General features: G+C 41.9%; 2 protein-coding genes across 4 annotated transcripts; one reads left to right on the top strand and one right to left on the bottom strand.

The window, feature by feature from the left end:
- Positions 1 to 7,319: 7,319 nt before the first annotated feature.
- Positions 7,320 to 15,128, top strand: amigo1 (adhesion molecule with Ig-like domain 1). Its single transcript, XM_046397728.1, has 2 exons — positions 7,320 to 8,149; positions 9,442 to 15,128. The coding sequence occupies exon 2, from the start codon at positions 9,545 to 9,547 to the stop codon at positions 11,075 to 11,077; it is 1,533 nt and encodes a 510-aa protein (XP_046253684.1). The 5' UTR covers positions 7,320 to 8,149; positions 9,442 to 9,544; the 3' UTR covers positions 11,078 to 15,128.
- A 1,339-nt stretch (positions 15,129 to 16,467) lies between these two features.
- Positions 16,468 to 22,037, bottom strand: atxn7l2b (ataxin 7-like 2b). Of its 3 annotated transcripts, none has more exons than XM_046397191.1 (10): positions 21,846 to 22,037; positions 21,176 to 21,235; positions 20,771 to 21,086; positions 20,131 to 20,372; positions 19,784 to 19,866; positions 19,421 to 19,629; positions 18,146 to 18,326; positions 17,777 to 17,898; positions 16,982 to 17,648; positions 16,468 to 16,818 (listed from the first exon to the last, which is right to left on the bottom strand). In XM_046397191.1, the coding sequence occupies exons 1-9, from the start codon at positions 21,940 to 21,942 to the stop codon at positions 16,985 to 16,987; spliced, it is 1,974 nt and encodes a 657-aa protein (XP_046253147.1). In that variant the 5' UTR covers positions 21,943 to 22,037; the 3' UTR covers positions 16,468 to 16,818; positions 16,982 to 16,984. The 3 variants fall into 3 exon arrangements, with proteins under 3 accessions (XP_046253147.1, XP_046253148.1, XP_046253145.1); XM_046397192.1 differs by having other exon boundaries at positions 16,468 to 16,785; positions 18,146 to 18,323; XM_046397189.1 differs by having other exon boundaries at positions 16,468 to 16,785; positions 21,846 to 22,036.
- Positions 22,038 to 22,288: the final 251 nt, after the last annotated feature.

Here is a 22,288-nt window from a genome sequence, read left to right as displayed (position 1 = left end):
TGGCTACATTCCACTTAGAGGAGATACCGCGATTGTGCATGCTGACTCACTGTTACTATTAAGTCCACATGCAGTTTGTTGTCTGCTGTGACAGGTCAAAAAGTCTGCATGGCAAACAGTCCATTGGTCACGCTGCTTGATTATCACACTGGCACAGTTTACGGGGACAAAATAAAGCCAACACTGATGTTAGTAGTTAGTAGTAACATCACTACTTTTCCTACTATGACAACAATTCAAGATGGCTGCTGTGAAACAGGGCCAGGAACTGTGTATTATCTGGTACATCTGGTGTCTTTCTCCTAAATGTTTTGATTTCACTCAACCTGTGAAAAACATTTTCTATTTGTGAAACTGAATTGTGCACCACTGGAGGAGTGCTGCGCTGCCACCGTTAGCTCTTTCATCTCTGATCCTCATTCACAGGCTGCGTCTCTGAGGGAGTGTCCGGTCCTGGTTTGAAGACGGGCACATGGGAGAGCACCTGAGGGCGAACCTGCACCTGAATAATAGATACACTCTCCAGCACCAAAGTAACTGACTCATTCACTCCCTCATCATATACTGCCATCGGCATCAGCAGCCATTATATAACAACTGCAAATTCCAGGTTCAGCTTAACACAGTGCAGTCTGCCTGTTTTTCTGTCTGGGGTTGCTGCTGAATTGTTTCAGTGGATCATAGGATTGAACAAACCACATGCTGGCAGGATAGACTTAAGAATGACGGGTGATTAAATAGGGGAAATTCTAAAATCTGTTGATAAAATCCTCTTACTCATCTTACTCATGAGTCCACAGTGACTGCAGTGGACTCATGTGTGAGGCATGTGTCTTATGCAATCAGGATAGCCAGGTTTTGTTTTGGCTGGCACTGTGAAGGCCAGAGTTCGAGGGGGAGGGAGGAAAAGAAGCGATGCTCAGGGGGGATGACTTCATCCCAGTATCTGATAGTCAACCAGCTAATGATGGGAATTGAGAAGGTGCGCCTGAGTGCTAAATTTAGAAACTGCAGAGAGCACTGACGTGGCCATTAATCGAAGAGGTGTAAACTCAGTTACATTAGCAAACACACCAGTAAGTTGTCTGGCAAGCAGAAACACACACACACACTTACACAAGCAAAAGAAAATTGAAAATTGCAGTTTTGGAATGTGACATTTCCAAAGAACTATACTTCAGTAAAATTTTGAGGTACATGTATTCATGTTTTCAGCTTTGTTATGCTTCTACTCCACTACATTTGAGTACGTTTTTGTAGGAAAAATAAGCAGAGCACAGTTATTACATTATTTTAGAGGAACAATGAAATGCACAATAAAGAATTCTTATTCTTATTCTTATTCTTATTCTTATTCTTATTCTTATTCTTATTCTTATTCTTATTCTTATTCTTATATTAAGTGCTCTCAAAGGGTGCTTTTTTGTTACCTGTGAGCACTTTTAATATTTATGTTCTTTCATTAAAGAATTTTACTAGTAATAAGGTATTTTTATGGATGGCATTACTATTTTTATGAAAGTAAATGGACTCAGTTCTTCTTCCACCACTGGAGAATGGTTGCTTCTGTCTTCACCTTCACTGACAAGGAATCTCCTGAGAGCGTGTGTTCCATTATTCACAGCTCAGTGCTGAATAAGCAAAGGCACACAGCAAACTCCCCTGATCTCATGATGCAATGGGACACTTGAATTAGAAAAGCCAAAGGACATTGCGTCCAACTCTTTCTCTCTCCTCCACCCTCCCTTCGCCTACAATGTCCTTTTTCAGCCCTGTTTGTCTCCTCTCTTCTCCTCTGTTGCTGCTCACGATCCACAAACTTGCTTTATGATTTGAAAGATCTTTCATCAACATTTCATGGAAAGGCGTAGCATATTCCTCAATCTTTTTCTGCGTAATGATGTACAGCTACTCAGCTTCTCAATTACATCCACCCCACACCCACCCACCCACTCTGGATCGTATAGCACTCATCCCATTATAATGTAATGTTTCCATATTTATCTTGCTTAGGTTTTGGAAAAATGATCTGCCATTAGTATGATTTCATTCATGCACATTGGTAAAATTAATCCTCATTAGATTCTGCTTTTGCCTTCTGTCTTCACAGTTCAAACTTTATTACTGTGCTATAATTTGATATGATAATTAATCTTCTTCTTGTTTTGAAAATGAAGGAAAATTTGTGTCTCAGCATGGCATCATCATCTCTCACTGTAAAAATATATTCAGGACCACACACAGTTACTTCCATGCATGCTTTCCTCTCAGCCCCATTACAGCACTCCACTCCAAAACGCAGATGCAATTTTCTGTCTCCCCTGGAGCACAATCATTGCCATTTGACTGGAGAGCTGTAGAGGAGACCTCTTCATCCTGGCTTGATGTGCCACTAGTGGCCACAGACACAAGAACTGAGAACTGAAAAGTGAGGGGGAAAAAAGCCAAGTGCTCAGCAAGCAAGCCCTGCAGGTCAGCGTTTTAACCTGTCCACTCTGGCTTGATGGGCTCTTAGTAAAGATAACAAGTGGGATTCCAGGATGTGCACAGTCTCAGTCATTTGCAAGGGATGGTAACTTCTCTCTGCCAAGTAATGGGCTCTGTGTGTTGACTGCTGCTGCTGCCTTGCCTGCTGCACCTCTCTGACACACTCCCAAAATGGCTCCAGAACTGGGTGTTATAGCAGACACTGAGTCAAAAACTGAACATGAGGAGAAAACACAGAAGCATATGGGGAGTGAGTGCTGGATACAGGATGTTCTGTAGACTGCTGCTATAATTTCTAACCAGCAGTACACACACCTTTATCACCAGCAATAGCTGATTTTTTGCCTCTGACACAGGAAGCCAAACATTTTCAAGGCAGTGAGTCACTGACTATTTAGAGTCTTTTCTTGTCTTCTCCAGGGGACCTCATCTCATTGGCTGAGTGCAGGGGCATTGCTCTCAAATACAGGGGATTATCATTGTTTCCCCACATAGTTAATTAGTGGAGAATCATCTGTTTCCTTTGGGAATGGATACCACACATCAACTGCTTTATCTTTGCCCTGAGGAAAGGATTAACAGGTATTAGAGATACAGACTGGGAAAAGCCTTGTCTTCCAGTATCTCTCGCTCTCCTTCATTCCCGCTCTATTAGGAATAACAACAAAACAAATTATTTCCTTTTTTTCTCTGTCTTTACTGTGCACGTCATTGCAGATTTAATATTTCCCAGATACAGCTTTAAATAGATCTGTAAGGGGCCCTTGACACTTTCACCTGAGGGAGGTAATTATTCTCAGTTATTACAGCAAAGCATGTAACTGCATTAGTGACAGTTTTTATTAGTGAATGAAAACAGCATGTGCCCTGCGTCCTGATTACATCCATTGTTGATGCTAACAGTGCCTCAGTGCAGGCTGACACCTCCATCCTTTTCTCTGTGATTTAGAGTAGTGGTCTCCACATGGCTAAAGCACAGTCTGTTGCTAAGCAATGGGAGAATAAGACCTGCCAAGATTACAAACAGCTTTGCTTTTAGTGAAGCATGTGCCATCCATGTGGGCTTCTTCTCTGAGATATGATTGTTGACTGACCTTGTTTCATCCCTGCACTTCTGAAAAAAAAAAAAAAAAAACCCACAAAACTGAATGTGTTGCCATGGAAACCAAGAGCAGTCCAGACGTAGGCTAAACAAGGAGTACTGTTATTTATTTTATTTTATAACTGTGCTCTTCTCTCCTCTTGAGACTGTTCCTGGAATCTGCCAGAGAGTAATGATACTCCTCGAAGGGCAACTGACCCCTGGTGAGCTAAACAGCTCCCTTAGCTACAGTCAGACACACTACAATTTGACTGATTTATTTGAAGGTGATACACTAATGACAATGTGGTTCAGGCTGTCCTAGTCATTACCTGCATGCTCAAGACGAGATGTAAAACAATTACACTTCTGCCCTTGATGCAAGAAAATTAACTATCAATTGGTGTGGACGTTGTTTTTATTATGAAATAAACATTTGGAGAGTCATCATTTTACATTTCAGCGAGTTGCTGAAAACTGACAAAGAAAAAGTGGTGTAGAGGTGGACCAGGAAGCGCAATCTCTACTTGTTGTTAATAAATGTCTGCGGAGGAGAGGATCCATTTTATATATGTCCCTCACATCCAACATTACAAACACAAAATGACTGTTTGGTCACACACATTGTTGGAAAATGTTGTTAAATTGCTTCTTTTTTCTCCACAATGTCAGACTACCTGCAACCCCGCGAGAGCTCACATGCTCAGAGTGAAGAGCAAGAAGTGGTGCAGACAATCAGCTCGCTGTTCAGCTGTCCAACCCACAACTACTGTTTCTCTTCATTCTCACCGCTCTCATCAGCGTCGTTTCCAGCTACAGTAGGCTGCTTTGTACACTTGCTTTGGGTAAAGTTAGCAACTAGCAGGTGAACAAAGTAATGCATTTAGCATGCAAACAGCCAGATATTTCCTTTGGAAGACAATGAACATTGGTACCCACACATGCTAAAGTTGATCTATATCTCCTGAATGAGTAAATTGGCAACTGCTTGCAAACAAGCTCGTCATAACAACTCAAAAAAACTGTGATATGATGACGCTATGTTCACAACTTGATTTGGCAGCAAAATGTTAGATACTGCAGGTTTAAAAAAAAATGTTCACAAATACTTTGAGACAATAAGGGCGATGGTAAACCTTCGTATTTTGTGCCATATTGACAACCCAGCTGCAGGTCTAATGAATGCAGCCAGTGTGTAGCCGACTTGCATCCAATTGTGTTTGTGGTGTAAACCAGTCTGCCCGAAGACCAGTGTGTGTATTTACCATGTCAGCAGAGAAGCCAGGTGGAGCACAGACAGAGCCTGCTGCATGTAAACATCATTTACATGCAGTGGTTAGGCTCCAAAAGGTCTCCCAGGCATACAATGAGGTTCACAGACTTCAGAACACTGAGTCTCATATGTTATGATTTGTGAAATATGTCAGGTTAGTTCAGGCAATGAAATAGCATCTTGGCTTCTATGGTGCTGGTTATAGGAGTCATAGCCACTTAACAATGCTGCTACCACTTAATGATTAATAAGTGGTGGAGTCAGGGATTTCCGACTGCCTCGATGTCTGGTGTCTTTGCACAGAAAGACAGAAGCCCTGTCACATCTTTGAATAATTTAAGATACACTGCTAATTAAAGCAAAGGAAAATAAACTTACGGTCACCTGTCAGTCCCCACATTTGTTGAATTACTATTATTCGTCTTTTTTGTTTCAGAGACAGAGACATCCATCTGTTCTCGAAACCCCTCTGGGCAGGTACATGGAGATAAACAAGAGAAAGCCAAGCCACCTCAGATTTGCCACGGAGTCAAAGCAGTCAACGAAAGGCCGCAGGCAGTTGCCAGGCAACACTATCCCTATCACAGCAGGAAGTGGAGTCGAACAGAACATTAATCACTTACAGCTCCATCTCACAAGAGTCACAGTGCTACAATGTTCCGGTCAGACAGAGGTTTCACACTATGTCCAGTCACTCTGGTTCATACCTGTAACTCCTGACATTATGCCTGGTGAGGAAGAGATGTCTCCAGCAGTTATGTTTACATAATTAATGGAATACATTTCTGAGAATAAATATCACATTGCTCCATTTTTGTCCCATTTTATTTCTCAAGTTTGTATCCAGAGGAAGTTTATTGTGTAAACACTATTTGTTTTCGGAGGGAAACCTGTTTCAAAGGATTTGTCTTGCGCTTGGGGAATTTATTTGGCACTGAATTTCCTTAAAGCAAATCTCAAGGGATGTCTGCCTGCAGTTCAGCCTGCTTCAGATCTTTGTGTTTCACCTGCCAAAGCACATCTTTTCAAGGCAACTCCAGCTACAGCTGAGTTTCTGCAATTATATCTACAGCTGAAATGCACAACGTTTATTTTTCCTCGCAGACAGGTAGAACAATGAGGCACAAAAGGTCACAGTGTCCCTCGTGGTCTGCTTTTTTTTCCAACGGAAAACTCTGTTCTTGGTCAGATGAGTATGAATGTGTTATCATATTAGCTAAATGACAGAGATGCTATTCAAACTGACCCCAATTTCAGGGTCAGACCAATGCTGAAATAATTTCAACTACAGGGAAGCTACAGCGCTGGTCACCTGATGTGTTAACATGATATATGTAACGTCCCAGAAAAGGGCTCCACACATTCATCTTTTTATATTGAGGTGATATTTCATACGACATTAAAATTACCTGGTTTTCCCTGTTGTTACAATCTTCAATTATTAAATGATTCTGGTGGCATTCTGAGTAGGAGGCTACGCTGGTGTAGCAGCTTATTGGCAATGCACAGGCTCTCACAGCTTTGCCAAAGCCAGGCTTGCTGCAACAGATCTGTGAATTGAGGAAAACCCGAAAAAATCTCAAAAAGCAGCATGTGGGTGGATTCACTTGAGTAAAAAATGACAAGGTTTTCCCCGCTCAGTCGGCGCTCATAAACAGACCTAATACATAAACAGAGTCTGCACAGTGAGCAAGAATGACATGTGTGAGGAAATCATTGTTGGAAAGCTGGACAGGTTGGTGAAGCGGTCGCCAACAAAACAGAATAGTGATGTAAGTATAACTGGACTAACCAGCATGTCTCCTGAGCTTTAAAAGTCCTTCTTCATGCAGTTTCACCTGAGCTGCCAGTGAATCCTATTTCCAGCAGTTACAAGGCCTCAATATGGCTTAAATGCCTGCAGCTGAATCACCAATTGATAAACTGACAACAAATATCACATACATTACTCATTCTAGTCACGGGAATAATTAATCAACCGGAAAAAAAAAGATCCAGTTTGAACAGAAACCTACACACATGATGAGAAAATACAAATAGTGTCAGTAGTCAGAACATGTAGTGTAGTGACTGTTAACATATTCAGCAGTCAGATGGTACTGTGAAGAGGAAAACGTGTCACGGCTTAGTATTCAGCCACATGTAAGTGAAATGTAACCTTTGTCTTGTTTTATCAAACAGGCGTACAAGAACATCAAGCCAGCTGGATGTTCATCTCAGCTCATCATGCTGGCAATTTCATGTCGTGTGTTAAGAAAATCGTTTTTAACTGGATATGAGACTGCAATATAATGTCTTTACATGAGACCAGGAAGGGATGATTAACAGAGCTTTACAACCAGCATTTAGGTTTAGGCCTACTTGTGTTTGGGGCGGTCAGATGGTGCAGGGGAAAGATCAAAAGATCACAACGATTACTGTGTCAGGACAAGCGTCCAGAGCAAAATTCGTGTCAATCTGATCATCAGGTCACTGGATTGACTCGTTATGACATAACCACCGCCCCTTGGCAAAGTTGGTCATAATAGACTAATAATAATGATGGTGATGATGCATAGATGTAAACTACCATGTAGGCCGCTTGTTATCCTACAGCCATACAGCCAGTATAAATCTTTAAAAACGCTTCTGAACGGTTCGACTTTTCCAGTTCAGCTCCCAAGTGCATTTTCTGTAGTTTGTCTCCGCAGCGCATCTTCGGTGTGGTCACTTTCGGTAAACAGCGCTTTCCGGGGTTTGAGCGCACTACCTCTGCCGAAAAACACGTCAACCACTGCAGCAGCAGCAGCAGTACCGCACTGTGTAGACAGCAGCAGGCCTACGAGGAGCCACGGGAGGGGGGGGGGGCTTGTCAGTTACAGCCTGCTCATTCTTAATTATCTCCATGGCCGATGATGAGACCCGGCAGAAGGCGGACCTGCTCAAACTGCGCCAATTATCTGCATAGGACGGATGCGCGGCCGTGTGTCCAGGCTTCAGAGCAATATGTTCCGTTGAAGGCAAAGACAGCTGATTAAAACACAGTCGCTTAGTAGCTGGTTGTCGGTAGTTAAAAGGACGCTTGTTGTCTGCGCTTTACGTAATCGTTTTTGCGTAATTTGCACCGGGTATTGGATGCCGCGTGGACCAAGATTATTTTGGCGAGGATATCTCTAGTGCTTTCCCTCCCTCCCTGCATCCGCGGTTATCTTCAACAGCAGACACAGACTCATTCAGACAGGAACTATCTGTATGTCTATTAACATTGTAAACAGACGAGGAGCTGTTTTTGTTTAATGAGATCCAGTATCGCTGCATCCAAGCTGAAGGTGGGTGTCTCTCTCGGTTTCCTTCTCCATTTCTCTGCTCACGTTTCCATGTTGTGCTCGTTTGTTTTCGATCAGAATACTGCAATGCAACGTCTGCACGGCTCCTCCACACACGGACAAGGACGTTTCAGTATATGACATAATGTAAACATTTTCACAATTTCACATTTTGATGCTTTTTAATTATTTATTCTCCTTCGTGTCGCAGTGCACAGCAGTATTTTAATGTCTTAGAAAACTAAAGAGATGAGCGAAGGGGAGAGGGAGAGAGAGAGAGAGGATGGAGGAAGAAAATCAATGCATGTCTTCCAGTAGTGTGAATGCACATGGGTTTGCGTGAGTACTGGGCGTGTGCGTGTGTATTTGTTTTAAAGGAAGACGCGCACTGTGCAAAGCAGCAGGGGAAAGTTTATTCACTGTGCACTGGGCTTTATGCGTGAGGAAGCAGTGAGCACAACAGACAGCGGCCACAGTACATTTAGACTAATACTGCATGTTCACATGGGCGCAGATGTGGGAAGTGACTGAGGAAATTTAGAGCAGACAAACTACTCAAACTTAACGCAGATATTCTCATTTGGGGGAGCCGGTATTTATAGGGACACATTGAAGTCAGTCAATGCTGTACATTAATTTCCGGCTGTGGCTGCAGCTTCTTTATTTGCACTCTAACCTTTTACTTGTAAAACAACGGATAAGCTCATAAAATATGACGCATTTTAGAGCAATCATCCATATACAGCAGTTATCAAACACCTATGCACCACAACATTAAAATACTGCTTAAAAGGTACTATTCTACATACATATACATATATACATATATGACAGCTAATATTTGTTAGTTTTTTTGTTTATTCAAGACAAATGTTACCTGTAGATGACAAATATGTATTTCTGTTTGTCTGAAGAGATCATAACTGAATATATAGACATGTTTTATAACTGATGCACACTAACATTTAACAGCATCTGAAACAGCCATATCTGTGTGCAGGTTGTTTTCCCTGTATTAAAGGACTTGTTCAGTGTGGGAGTGACAGCAAGTTCATTTGTTTTGAATTGTGGATGTGTGGAGGTCCTGTTGTTTACATTGGTATTTCAGATTGTGTTGGTAAAGTAAATTTGTAAATTCAGAGCTTTTCCATTGTGGTGTTGTTGGAATCTGAATGCTTTCTTTGCATACCATCTATCTATCTTATCTATCTATCTAATAGACTGTGCAAAGCACAATATGTTCTTCTGTCTAATAACAGTATTGGTTTGTCGCCTTTGTTTCTGCTTTTTTTCAGCCCTCACTCAGCAATGCCTGGGAATCCTCCAGCTGCTCTCCCATGCTGTTCTCTGAGAATGGGATCATAGTAAACCTCTCTGGGATTTAGATCAACTGCTAGCATGTTGCAGCCATCCCCCAGAACAGGTGAAAGCCTGTTGGAAATATTACCTCACTGGAGTAAGCATGTGAGATGGGCCCTCACCCTCTGCATGGCTCTCCTCTGGCTTCCAGGAGCAGCAGGATCGACCCTGAACTGCCACAAGACATGCATCTGCGCCTCAAACATAGTGAGTTGCTCCAAAATGAATCTGACCATCGTCCCAACAGGTCTACCACTTTACACAGCTGTGCTGGATCTCAGCTATAATGACATAACGCATCTGAAGGCTGAGTGGACCCCAGTCAAGCTCCTGAAGCTCCATAACCTCCTCCTCAGCCATAATCATCTTTACTTCCTATCTACAGAGGCGTTCATATATGTGAAGCACCTGCGCTACCTGGACCTGTCCTCCAACAACTTGCAGAGGCTGGATGAGTTCATTTTTGAGCCTTTGGTCAACCTGGAGGTCCTCCTGCTTTACAATAACAAAATTACCCAGATTGACCGCTCAGCCTTTGTGGGCATGAGCAACCTTCAGAAGCTCTACCTGAGCCAGAACCAAATCTCACGCTTCCCTGTGGAGCTGGTCAAGGAAAAGTCGCGTTTGGAGAAACTTAGTCTCCTGGATGTGTCGTCCAACAAGATAAAGATATTACCCATTGATGAGCTCCAGGTGCTGCCAGCCTGGATTAAAAATGGCCTCTATTTCCACAATAACCCTCTGCTGTGTCACTGTGATCTCTACACACTCCTAGCCCACTGGTACATTCGAAAGCTCAACTCAGCTGTGGACTTCAAAGACGACTATACATGTATTCTGCCTGGTCCACAAAAAACTCAAGTAGGTGTTTTTGATCTCAGCGGTGACAATATGAACTGCAGCACCTTCAAGGAGGCAGATCAAGAGGCTTTTCTGGAGCAAACTCTGATCTTAGGCTGTGATACCAAACACAGGGACATGCTAAAGACCTGGATGATGCCTGGTAATGTGGTGGTGACACCTGGAAGCAACCAGACAGCCAAAGTCCTGCCAGACGGAAGTCTGCAAATTAGTCCAGTGAGGTCTGAGGACTCTGGCACCTACACGTGCTTTGCGATAAGCGAGGTCTTCAATGAGACCATCTATGTGGTACTGAAAGTTCACAACTTCACCATGCATGGGGGTGGGGAGACCCTGAACACAGCATACACCACATTGGTGGGCTGTCTGGCCAGTGTCGTGCTGGTTCTCATGTATCTTTACCTGACGCCGTGTCGCTGCTTCTGCTGCCCCAATAAGGGTAAGGCTCGGGGCGAGGACAGCATTCACTCATCCATGCTCAGTGTGACTCCTACCCATGCGGACCAAGCACTCAAGGCAGAGATGAACAGGCACGTGGCGTTCATAGACTCCAAGGACTTGCAGGGCCAGAATGGCAAGCTGAACCCTAATGGGGACGAGGATGATGATGATCTGGATGCAGAGGCTGGTTCTCTTATGAAAGGGAAGAGGAAGAAGTCAGTAGCAGAGTCCATCAGTTCCGTCTTCTCAGACACTCCAATGGTTGTCTGAGATGAGGCTGGCAAAGACGATGGATGCCACATGACTTGATGTATACGGTACAATGTGAGCCATGTTTTAGTTCATGTAAACTGTGACTGTGACCTTGTGGGAGGAAATGAAGGAAGGATGGTCATCTGTAGTTGCTGACAAATAGAGATAAGGATCTCAAAGGGAGTAAAAACCAAACTGTCTTGTTGTCATCACGGACAATGAGCAGGACTTTCCCAGCATTTTAATCTGTAGCACTTAATATTCATACTGTGAAGGAATGGCAGTGTGCATGAACAGCGAAAACTACTTAAGTCTTATGAGGAGAAAAGGTAAATGATATATTGTTATCAGCACTCAGGAAGTGATCCATTTAAGTGCTATTGTGTGTGGAATGCAAAGGATACAATGCACAGGCTGAAATTAGATATGTAAAAACCCTATTGAAACCATGGGTGGTTCATAATTATATTTATTACAAGGACTGGAATATATTGCATCTTCCATAAACAGTAGATCCATTTACTCCTGTTTTTATCAACACAGGGCCAGAGACTTAGATAGAGAGACTTAGACAGACTGCCATCACTATACTATCAATACATCTCTCATTAGCCCTTGAGTCATCTATAGAGAAACAGCCTGCCATACACCCACATTATATGAGGTCCCAGACTGATCTGTATGGTCCACAGTAAATGTAGATTCATCAGACATGTGGTCATTTATATTATGACAATGCACAAACATTATATTAAGAGGCCATTGCAGGTCATTTCCATTCTACTTCATAGCTGATACTTAGTTGCACTCACATGTAGTTCATCAGACTGATACCGTTACTCTTATTCATAGACATATGTGTAGCAATATAGATGAGATGAGAGCTATATTCCTTTATTCCTTTGCTATAACAAGGGATCAATTTACATAGAGGCACTAAATAGTTGAACAGCTCATGAAAGTTTTTTGTTTATGAATGAATTAAAGTTATAAAGCTATCGTAGTATAACCCAAAAGATACTTGTAAAGCCTTACTTAATTAAAAATATGGATGGAGCAACTCCAGCAGAAACACATGTATTTTGTCTTGACTGATTACCAACATCTCAGTTCTGGAACCACGATCCTTACAAGGACAAACACACTGTTGTCCACTGAGGTGCTACTTAGTGCAGAGTTTGACTCCTACTCTGGGCTTATAGCATGTTTGATTTCTCAATCACACTAGCAGGATGTTGAACACCAAGCTAATGGTAAAAGATGCCAGATTAAAATAGTTTGATCAAGAAAACATATTCTTCGTCTTCTTGGTGTATTCATACATCATAAATTATATCATAGACATTATAAGTATTTGGTTTTGCCTTTTGCTCAGATGGACTATTAGCAGCATCATGCTAACATAATATGTAGCCATGTTAGCCCTGCTGTAGGTAGAAAAAGCTGTATGTTGTAATAGCAGGTAAAAATTTGAGTCTGCCACATAATTAAATCTGCAGGATTCCTTACAGAAGATAGAAATTATGAATAACACTGATAAAGTTTTACACTGTTTGTCAATAGAGAGCTGATTTCAGAATTAGCATCTATTGATAAAAAACCTCTTGTAAGCTCAGAAGATAAGATAATTATGATTGGACCGGTTATAAATGAAATTTATTGCACAAGACACCTCATAGGCTGTGCGCATTTCATTAGCAATTAAAGCAGGAGATTGTGTCTTGCCCCAAACAAGAAAGAGTGGTTTCACTAAACTGCGCAGTGTTTGTGTCCCAGCACAACAAAATCAGCCTGTCATGAATGCTAATTGCATCTTTTGATGGGATTCAGCTTCCCTGTGCTTTCCATGTCTTTGTTTTTCTGAGCAGGAGCGGATAGGTGTGTTATCATGAGCCCAGCAACACAAAGCCATTCTCTCTGGCTCCCTACACTGACAGCCCAGATGTGTTTGCTTTGTTTGTGTACCTCTGTCATTACGAGGCTGCCCTTACTTAAATTCAAAAGCAATCATTCAACTGTACAATGAATGGGATGCCCTTTAAGTAGTCTGTTTATCAGTGAAACACCTGGAACTTTCATTAAAAATTGGCTCTCCTCTTGAGTCATATGGTTGGAAATTATAACAGTAAAATTTTCAAAGTGTAGTCCTTTTAAGTTTTCCACTTTGACCAGTACCAGAGCAGATATGACAGTGGACAGTTATGTAAATCACTTTTGCAGTTAAATGTCTGCAGCTATAACTCTCAAGTGTTAAGATGTACACATTTCTGGGTGCAATAGGTTTTTACGCAAAATTGATGTTATATTCACAGTTGCACCACAGCATCTCTTATGTGGGTGAGAAAAGGAAGTCACACTCATTGGAGAGGTGGTGTGTGAATCATTCCTCACACATAGGAATACCAGGTGGAGAAATGGAGAGCAGCAAAAATACCACAAGATGCACTTAAATAAAGTCCACTTTTAGCACTACTGCATTCTGGCTGTAGTTTGCCCCATTTTTAGTGACCACAGATTTTAAATATATGTGCTGTTCACTGCTTTCTCATCATGGGATCAATCTATAACTCCTTGGATTTCAAGTCCCAGCCACTCAGGGCAACATGAAAAGGTACTGAATGGCAGGATCTGAAAGGACTGAAGAATAGCACACTTTGAACTGACAAACAGAAAGGAATAGCATATGTGTTTGCCCTGAAGTAACCCAGTGTCAATGAAGTTAAATCTGCCTTGGTTAATTTGTGGTCTTCTCCTCTGGGTTGTCACTCAAAATACAAGATGCAGTTCTGTACAGAGAAAAACTAAGTGCTATTGCAAAGGTCCTGATTAGAGGAGAAGAGTGACTTTGTTCTCTCTAAAGCAAATCTGCCTTCCTATAGCTATCTATATATACTATATATATATATATGTATTAAGACTCACTTTTCTGTGTTCAGTATTGATTAGTAGTGTACTGCTATGTTCTACCAGTGTACTGACTGTATTAATGTATAATCTGATGTTGTTGATCATTTTGCATTTCGTCTGCCGCTTGTGCTACTGTTAATTGTTTCGACATTCAAGTCTTGACATAAATGTTTATTTTTTAATTGGGGTGGGGTTTAGTTTTTTATTGAAATGGGATGTATTTTACACTTGGCTCTACTAAAGAATATTGGTTAAACAAACAAACAAACAAAAAAATTGACCATGTATCAAATACTGAATAACAGGAGTGCAAGTTTTGAAAGCAATGAACTTGATACATCCTAATGGGCAGTGAGAATGTAGCCGCCAGTTACTTTCAGTCAGTATTTGACTTTGTTCATGAAGCCATAAGGAATTCAAGCAGAACGGACAGTGCTTTATCAGACTGGTGGATATGTCAGGTGATGTAGGGTGTTGTAGGTAAGCAGGTGAATTCTCGTAACATATACGTAAAGACTCTACAAGAAAAGTCAAAGAATATTTTTATGAAAGCCAGGGATGTTGGAAACATTGAGATGTCTCTCCACCTGCAGCAGTTCATTTGTGAGTCACAGTGGGTTTTGAAAGGATTTGATGTCAGAAGGTAAATAAATCTTCTCAGGACTATGCCAGTTTTAAGTTTCCAATGCCATGAGTAAACATATTGAGATTAAATCTTTGGACTGAGATCTGTGCAGTTCACGGGTCATTTGCTATTTGCAGTAATGGCACATTAACTGTTCTCTTAATGATCAGTTCTCACAGATTAGCGAAGGGAGTGCTCTTTCACTGCCCGACACACATCTGTCTTCATTCATCTGACCATGTAGTAGCAATCAAGGAAAACGTCTTTGAGGTGGAGGGGCTAAAAGCTTTTTTGCTTTAACAATTTGCTACTACAAGAATGGAACTTTTAACAGCATTACAAGAACAGAGTTTATTGACCACGGCTTCAGGAATTACGGTAGCTGCTTGGTCACTGCCATGAAGTCTGACAGACCTCACAGCTAAAGTGGATTGGCTTTGCATGGTACGCTTCAGAGCTTCTCTGACTGCAAGATAGATGCAACCTAGTAAGCATTAAAGATAAACAATACTGATATATCATTTGACTTAATAAATGATCAAGATTTACACTTTGTGCAGCCTTCATTTTTCCTGCTGTCTCTTGTTATTTCCAGAAATCATCTTCAACTGAATGATTTCACTATAGTGATTTTCTTCTAAATCTCTCTGAGTATTTTAAGGACAAAGCTGTGATATTTTGCCAAAAAATACTGTGACTAATGTTTATAACTGGCACACAGCAAATATAGAGTTACCATTTTAAAGTATCACACTTTAGACTCAACACTGTGTATTTTTTTGATTAGTGATGGACTGAATATTGGCCGTATGACAAGCCTGATCTACATAGATGTGTGTGTCAGGTATAAACTCCAGTTCTAAATGTTTAGTGTTGAGCAGATTTGATACTTCAGCTGATTGTAACTGTCACATGACCACAATATAACAGACTAAACAGGGCTATATACAATGTGTGTTCACATGGTGGTGTTGAGGGTTGTGCTTTTTTCTGACAAACAACATTAATTGCTTAACGCCATCTAGTGGTAAAATGAGGTAAAGTACTCCTGTATGCAAACATTAACATTTAGTTGTCATTATACATTATATGTATCATTATCATATCATTATACATTATAGCATTAATAATCATTTGCAGACAAATTTAAACTAATTATTCGCCCTCTGTTTTATACAACAAATTTCAAAATATTGGTATGGTTATGTTTTTCAGAATATCCATGAAACTATTTCTGGGGTAGGAATTGAAACTAGAATAAATTAAATAAGAAAATAATAAAATGACTGAAATAACTTGGCAAGTGATGATATGACAAGTGTGTCCTGTCGGAGGACAACCCAACATGTATAAAATTATATTTAAAAAATCTGTCTCCATGATTGCTGCTAAAATTATCCAGTTCTTGGTCTGTATGACATTCAGCAGGAATCAAGGGTCATTGCAACAGCATGTGTGTGTACATACACATAAACAGTTTCACTGACCCTGTCAGAGTTTTTAACTGTTTATTTATTAGAGGGGAGGGCCAGAATATTAGGAACACATGTCAGTCATATTATGCACTTCAGTGAGCCCACTACAACTTGATAAATCCAGCAAGTATATATGTACATGGGACTGTTTGCGGGATTTGTCCATTTGTCCAATGTTATAAAGGAATAGACAGGAAGGTGTGCAGGAGTTACGTCAAAATAAATTAAGCTTATTAGTGTATGCCCAGGTATATGACTTCCAAATACCAGATGGCCCTATTGGGTCTAATTTTTCCTCATGGAAATTTGAGTCAGTTTTCATAATTTGAGAAAAGTGAGTAATGAGTAAACTATCTTCAATGCTCCATATGTAGAGTAAAATGACAGAAGATGCAGGGCAAAAAGATTTAAAAAATTTTAATTCTTTTGTCATGAAATGACTTTTCAAGTTAGCAGCATGATAATAATATTTTTATGTTACACTGGTGGTAAACTGAGACATTTAATAACATAAAAATAGACAACTTGTAAAAATACATGCATACAGTATTATGGAGACAAATATTTATTCCTGAAATCTGTGCATAAAAATGTGAAGACACAAACAGATGTTGACATGTACACATTCACACACACACACACAAAATGGTGGCAGCAGCTGCAGTCTGCAGCAGGCCTTTTCTCCAAGTGGTGTTTTTAAGGCTGGCATCTTTTATTGGCTGCAAAGATGAGAAGTAAACAGCAACTGTCACCTACAAACACATTCATTGTTTTTACAAAAAACAGTCAAGTTCAACATGTTCAGTGCCATTCATGTATTTTTAAGGGATAGGTTTAAGGGATGTTTAAGGGATGTTTAAAAAAACGTTGATGGTATGCAACCTACAGCATGCCATAGCTAGTTAGTCTACTCACTCTTTAGGATCCAGACCTGAGGACCTCCCCGATATTCTCTCCCTGCCAGGCGAGAAGGCTGGAACGGGAAGGGGAGGACAAGCACTGAGACTTAATGTTTTTGGATAGTGAGGAGCCAAAGGGTGGCGACTCAATGCTGCCTCTGCGCTTTTGGGCAAGACCCCTGTGGTCATAGCCCACCACCTTCTGCTGAATCCCCAGGGGCACCTCTCTGCTGCGGGGAGAGCGCTGGAGAGGAGGACATGGTTTCTTTCTGAGTGAGAATGTACCATTTACTGGTGCTGGAGAGGAGAGAACGTGTGGCTGGCCCTTCTCATGGAGGGGGGGGTCCCTGATGTATCTGGGGGATTTGTCCTCACCGCTGTCTGACGGCTTGACAGCTTTCTCCGAGCTTACATCTTGCATAAGCTCCACCTCCATCCGCCGAGCCTTGCTGGGTCGCCCAAGAGGGTTATGCCGCTGACTCGAAGAGGTAGTGGAAAAAGGCGGTTTGGTACTGTGGGCATTGTGCCGACTACTTTTGGTTTCCTGTTGTTCCAGCGAGGTAGACTCAAGGTTGAGGTAGCCACTGGGCTTGGAGTGTCTGACTCCACTCCTGATGGGTGATCCTGCAGTTGGAGGTGGTGCATAACATGACCTGAGACCTGATGACACTTGAGGCATTTTCCTGTAGGTCAGAGGGAAAACCAAGAAGATGATTAGGAAAACATCCAAGAACTTTCCCTTCAATGTCAATAGTGCCTAGTTCAAGGACAGACATTTAATGTCTTCCACCCTGTGAGGAGCAATACTCACTTCCACAAGTGCGTGCTGACATGGTGCTCCAGCATGGCACTGAGGGCAAACTGCAAGTGATGCCAACGGCGGTCGAAGGTAAAGATGCTGCAACCCAGTGAGCGGCATCCGAAAGTGCATAGCTACAGAACAGAAACAGTTTTATAGATGCAGACATTGCATGTCCTGTGGAGAAAGCTTTCACTGCTGACAATGGTGACTAAAAAGAATTTGTCGTTAAATCCAGTGAGCCTCTTAATCCATACACTGTCAGAATGAACTATTTCCACTAAAAAGAATAATACACAACTATTTTTGAACAGGACTGGTCTATAATAAAAATACAAATCTCCTGGATACTGCTGTGCTTCTGCATGTTTCTTCACTCACACCAAGAGGTTTGGGGTGCCAGGGCGCGGCAGGCAGGTCTGTGAATCCCTCCTGTTCATCATCTTCACTCTCATCGCTTGACAACAGGCTCTGGTTGAAGGGATAGGGGGGCTGTACCTCCACTTCCACAGTGCTGTTGCTTTCCTCCTCTTGAAAGCTTTCTGAGGGATCCCTGGGTCTGCTTTGGAACAGAAAAAGGAACATAATTATTATATATTATGCTAGAGAGTAGATCAAAAGCTCAAAACAGCAGGTTCTAAGTGGAAAAGAGTGCTTTTATGTTCTATTATGTTTGCCACTTTTGCTATTTGCTGTGTAAACTCATTATGATGCAAAATAAAAAACTTTATGACTAGAGACTGGCTGCAGTGCCAGCAGGTTAGCTGTGCCCTACATGTGCACAGATATACATTTGGAGATCTGCCGCTCTACAACACAACACTCTGCATCACTGTACAACACTGTAAGTAGGCAATTATGTTATTTAGCTTCCATGCAATTGTGCCCTTGCTTATCTAAGCTCAAAAATCTGAGAATTACAACTTCATCTCCAGCAACAGTTAGTAATGGTTAAGCCCCAGACAAACTGTTGCATTGCTTCATGTCACCTGTGTCTGGAAAAAAATGTTACACATGAACACACTGCAAAAACTGCAGTCCATGACAAACTAACATGTATGTTCTGTGCACGCATGACAGGAAATACCTCTCCATACCAGCAGGTGATTGCAGTCTGTATTTATCAGTCAAAAAGGAAAACGGGAAAATCTAGGACTGTGGATATACAAACTGTTGTCATGATAAAGCGCCGTTTGCATTTTCACACCACTCCTGCTCACCACTAAGATGGGATCATTTTGTCTTCAGCTGCTTTATTCCAGATGGCCATACTGTTGTGAAAATATGTGCATACTGAAATAATCGATAAAAAATGAGAAAGCTTTCTATGTGTGTCCTCTTATATTATATTGATATAGATTTTAGTTGTGTCCTCGCTTTCCCCAATTTAGTTTTTCTTCTCATGCATTGACTCGTTTAGCTGAACAGCCAGTCAGAGTGATTTCTATCACGATGGGCTTAGCCACCAATTTAATATGCTCAATAGCCCAAAAAGCAACTGGTAAGGGGTGACTAGAGCCAAAGGTGCAGGATACACCCCAAAAACTTCGGCCACAGACACTCATCAACAGCTCAGTGTCGGCCAACAGCCAACCATGTGTCAGGGCCCTTAAGAAAGAGGTATTTTGGTGAATTTAACATAAAAAAAATTCATACCTTTGAATGGGGCAGTTGCTGTTGAAGTTGTATTTATTGCTCTGAGCTGTTGATTTCTCTTCAAAAGCTTCCCAGCGTTGCTCTTTGTCTTTTGATTTGACAAGAAGCTGCTCCATATCTTGACTTGCTGGGGCTGTTCTCTGCTCCACTGCCAACCGATCAAAGATCTTTGTCTTCCCCATCAATTTCTGCTGCTGGATGGGTTCAGTCTGTGTAGGAAGACCAGAACATAGGAGAAAAAAAAAAGAGGCAAACAAACAATAAACATCTGCCACCTCTATCAAATAACAAATGTAACTTCTAACACAAAAAACTCAAATCTCTTTTGATAATGAACAAAGATACGGGAAACACAGAGTTTACATTGCATATACGCTCCTGGTTGCACAGCTTCTTCCCTTCTGGATCCAGAATTCTGCAGTGTTTGTTTAGGTCACATTCTTTCTCTTAGGGAAAGAGAGCAAACACAGTTGTCAGTGAGAAACAGCAGGACACAGACAGCCAACATGATCCGTGCTGGCGGAGAGATTACAGACCACCATATGGTCATTTTTCTTGAACAAAATAATATGCAAAAATTCTGCACAATATCTATTTATACTATGATGCAAATACCATATACAATGCACCCCATGCTACCAAGGTTAGAACATTAATTGTATAAGAGTCCTTGACAGTTAAGAGACATGGCAGAAAAGCGGCAGGCTCACTGTCTACGTTTTTGTAGATCCGGCTGTATGTTCTCACTCCCCGCAGAACACTGTGAGAATCACTGGACCTCCCAGCTGTGAGCTTCTGCGCAGAGGGTCTCTCCGACGAAGAAGCAGAGGAAGAACAGTGGCCAGGGGGCAGGGGTTCTGAGAGCCATGAAGGAACCCTGGGCTGAGGTGTGGAGGAGGTGTGGTGGGGAAGGGGCAGGTTCTTGTCAGGGAATTTCTCCACTGAAGGAGCACTGCAGAGGAAGTCAGGGAAGTGCACCTCAGAGTTAACAGGCTTGCAACTGAAATACAATGGGTGACAAAGTTTATGTTCATGTAAGTCTCAAACGACATAAAACCAAACACAATCTCTAACTGGAATGAGATTGTACAGCGCTTTGTTTGTTGTTTGTGCTCAGCCAGTTGGGTCAGTGACATATCCAAACACATTTAGTTTTTTTCATCCATGATAATAACAAACATTATGCTATCTTGTCCACATCTGTCTTTGTATGGCACTAGTTACAATTTATAACAAGGCATAAAAAAGACTGCCAACAGAACCGCGTTCTTCAAGACAAACCAATCAGCAAGCTGAGCATCTCTTCATCTCCTCTTTTCCTATGTGTGTGTAAAGGATCTTAAACTCTACCTCACTGCCTCCTTCTGGGCCTTGGCAGACCTGTGCTGACGGACAGGTAATGCAGCTGAGGAGGGGGCGCCGGCATCATGACGTCTGCTGTCCTTCTGCCTCTCTCTAGAGGAGGAGAGATTTGAAAGAGGGCGGCCAGGGCGAGGTCGCTGCTGCGGGGCAAAGGATGATGACTGGCCACATATCTTTGTGAGAGGACCATGCCGCAACTCACAGTGCTTCTCAAACGCTTGAGGCTTCACAATTTGCCCACAGTGGTTGCACACCACCAGGTAGATCTCATCATGTGCTGGGCAGTGGCCATATATGTGCATATCTGTAGAGAAGAGTGCAAAATAGTCAAAGTGAAATCCATTTCTCGGTGACACTGAATGCACTTAGAGTTTCATGAGTCACCGCCCTCACCTTCTTTCCTGAGGGTCATAGTTTCAGAGCAGTTTCTTCCATACTTGCTAGTGTCTACAGCTGCGTGACAGACAAAAACAATCAGCATGAAGTATTAGGATAGAACATTCCTGTAGCCTCTTCGGGGAGCAGGTGTACTGACTTATCTGGAAAGCTTTGTTGAGCAAAGTCAGTCCGTGCTGCAGATTTAAGGGTATTCTGACTTTTACTTATTAAACTAAAAGTTATCCAGATAAAACGTCTCCTACAGTATAGTAGTGCCAGCAGCGTTCAGCTATCTGGTTCACTCAAAGCTGTTAGCTTGTTAGTTTTGCTGTTAGCAAACTGGACAAATCCTTCTTAAGTAACGTTAGTGTTGTGTTTGGTGCGACAATAGCTCACAGGCTAATAAAAGCGCACCTCTCCTCAGGTGAACGCTTCGTGCTGAATTTACTAGATAGTGTTTTGTGACTACATTATTAAATGTAAAAGAAACAGTCGTTTAAAGTTTCTGTTTTTGCTTGTTGCCGGTTAACATCTTTAGCAAACTCACTGCACTAGGACCCAGCGGGTTCTTTGTTTTGGTCACCCTTTATGTCGCTATGTGTGTGTATGCAACAAAAAATAAATCACAGGACACCGACACTGTGGCGTGATGAAGACCAGGTCTGAGACAGGGAGTGCGACTCACCATCAGACGGCAAAATATTCACCCTGTCTACCCAACAACTCCAGTTTAATCCGATAAATTCGTCGAGATTAGGATTTCGCCGATCCAAAGCGGCCATTGCTGCTCTTGCGCGTTCACGAGGTGGCACCTCCAGATCACGCGCATCACATCCGCGTCACGAGGCTCGTGGCCGTGCTAACCGTGTGCTCGTGTACAGATAAGGCCACACTAACGACCGAGGAGTAGATATCCGTGAAGTTGTCCTTTATTAAACTGAACCTGACCTGATCTGTCTGCAGCACAGTCTGCGTATTGTCTGAAAACTACAAAGTGAAAAGATCTATATTTATTTCTATCCAAATAAAACAGTGTGCTTTGATGTACCCCAGTTTAATAATAATCCGGGCCCTATGCCATTCATGTAAGACTAGTGTTATCGGCTTTTCATTGAGGTGGCAGTAACC

Source organism: Scatophagus argus, chromosome 8 (assembly GCF_020382885.2).
Source record: "Scatophagus argus isolate fScaArg1 chromosome 8, fScaArg1.pri, whole genome shotgun sequence".
In the NCBI taxonomy this organism is placed as follows: domain Eukaryota; kingdom Metazoa; phylum Chordata; class Actinopteri; family Scatophagidae; genus Scatophagus; species Scatophagus argus.
Note: the sequence above shows the minus strand (reverse complement) of the source record. Positions and strands in the feature narration are given on the sequence as shown.